Genomic DNA, 355 nt, shown 5'->3' on the forward strand with positions numbered 1-355 from the left:
CAACTGTGGGTTCCCGTCTCTTCTCTCCCCACCCCTGGCTGCCTTCAGCTCTCAGCTGAGGGTCAGGCACACCCACGTTTGCTGACAGCTCTCCTGCCCCCTGCAGCCTGCGTCCCTGACGCGTCCTACGACTACATGACCACCTCTGCGAGCGACCACATCCGCAGCCTGACGCTCCTGCCCGGTTCTGCCAGCCACCTCCGCTTCTGCAAAACGGCCTATTCCCACGTGGATGTATGTCCTTCCCTCCTCAGCCTTGCTCGTGTGCCTTGTTTCGGGGGGTGTTCCTCTGAGCTGCGTGGCTGTGCCCTGGTCCCACGTGCTTCTGGTGCCCTTGGCAGCAGCCCTGTCTCCT

General features: G+C 63.1%; 1 protein-coding gene across 1 annotated transcript in view; it reads left to right on the forward strand.

Annotated features, from left to right (window-relative positions):
• Nucleotides 1-234, forward strand: part of FUK (fucokinase) — a gene marked incomplete at both ends in the record, with an annotated part of 1,821 nt that extends 1,587 nt beyond the window's left edge. Inside the window, one exon of the mRNA XM_009872773.1 lies at nucleotides 107-234. Within this exon, the coding sequence (XP_009871075.1) occupies nucleotides 107-234 (128 nt within the window). The remainder of the gene's footprint in view (nucleotides 1-106) is intronic.
• Between the last annotated feature and the right edge of the window lie 121 nt (nucleotides 235-355).

The sequence above is a fragment of the Apaloderma vittatum genome, unplaced genomic scaffold (genome assembly GCF_000703405.1).
Source record: "Apaloderma vittatum isolate BGI_N311 unplaced genomic scaffold, ASM70340v1 scaffold33177, whole genome shotgun sequence".
NCBI lineage: Eukaryota > Metazoa > Chordata > Aves > Trogoniformes > Trogonidae > Apaloderma > Apaloderma vittatum.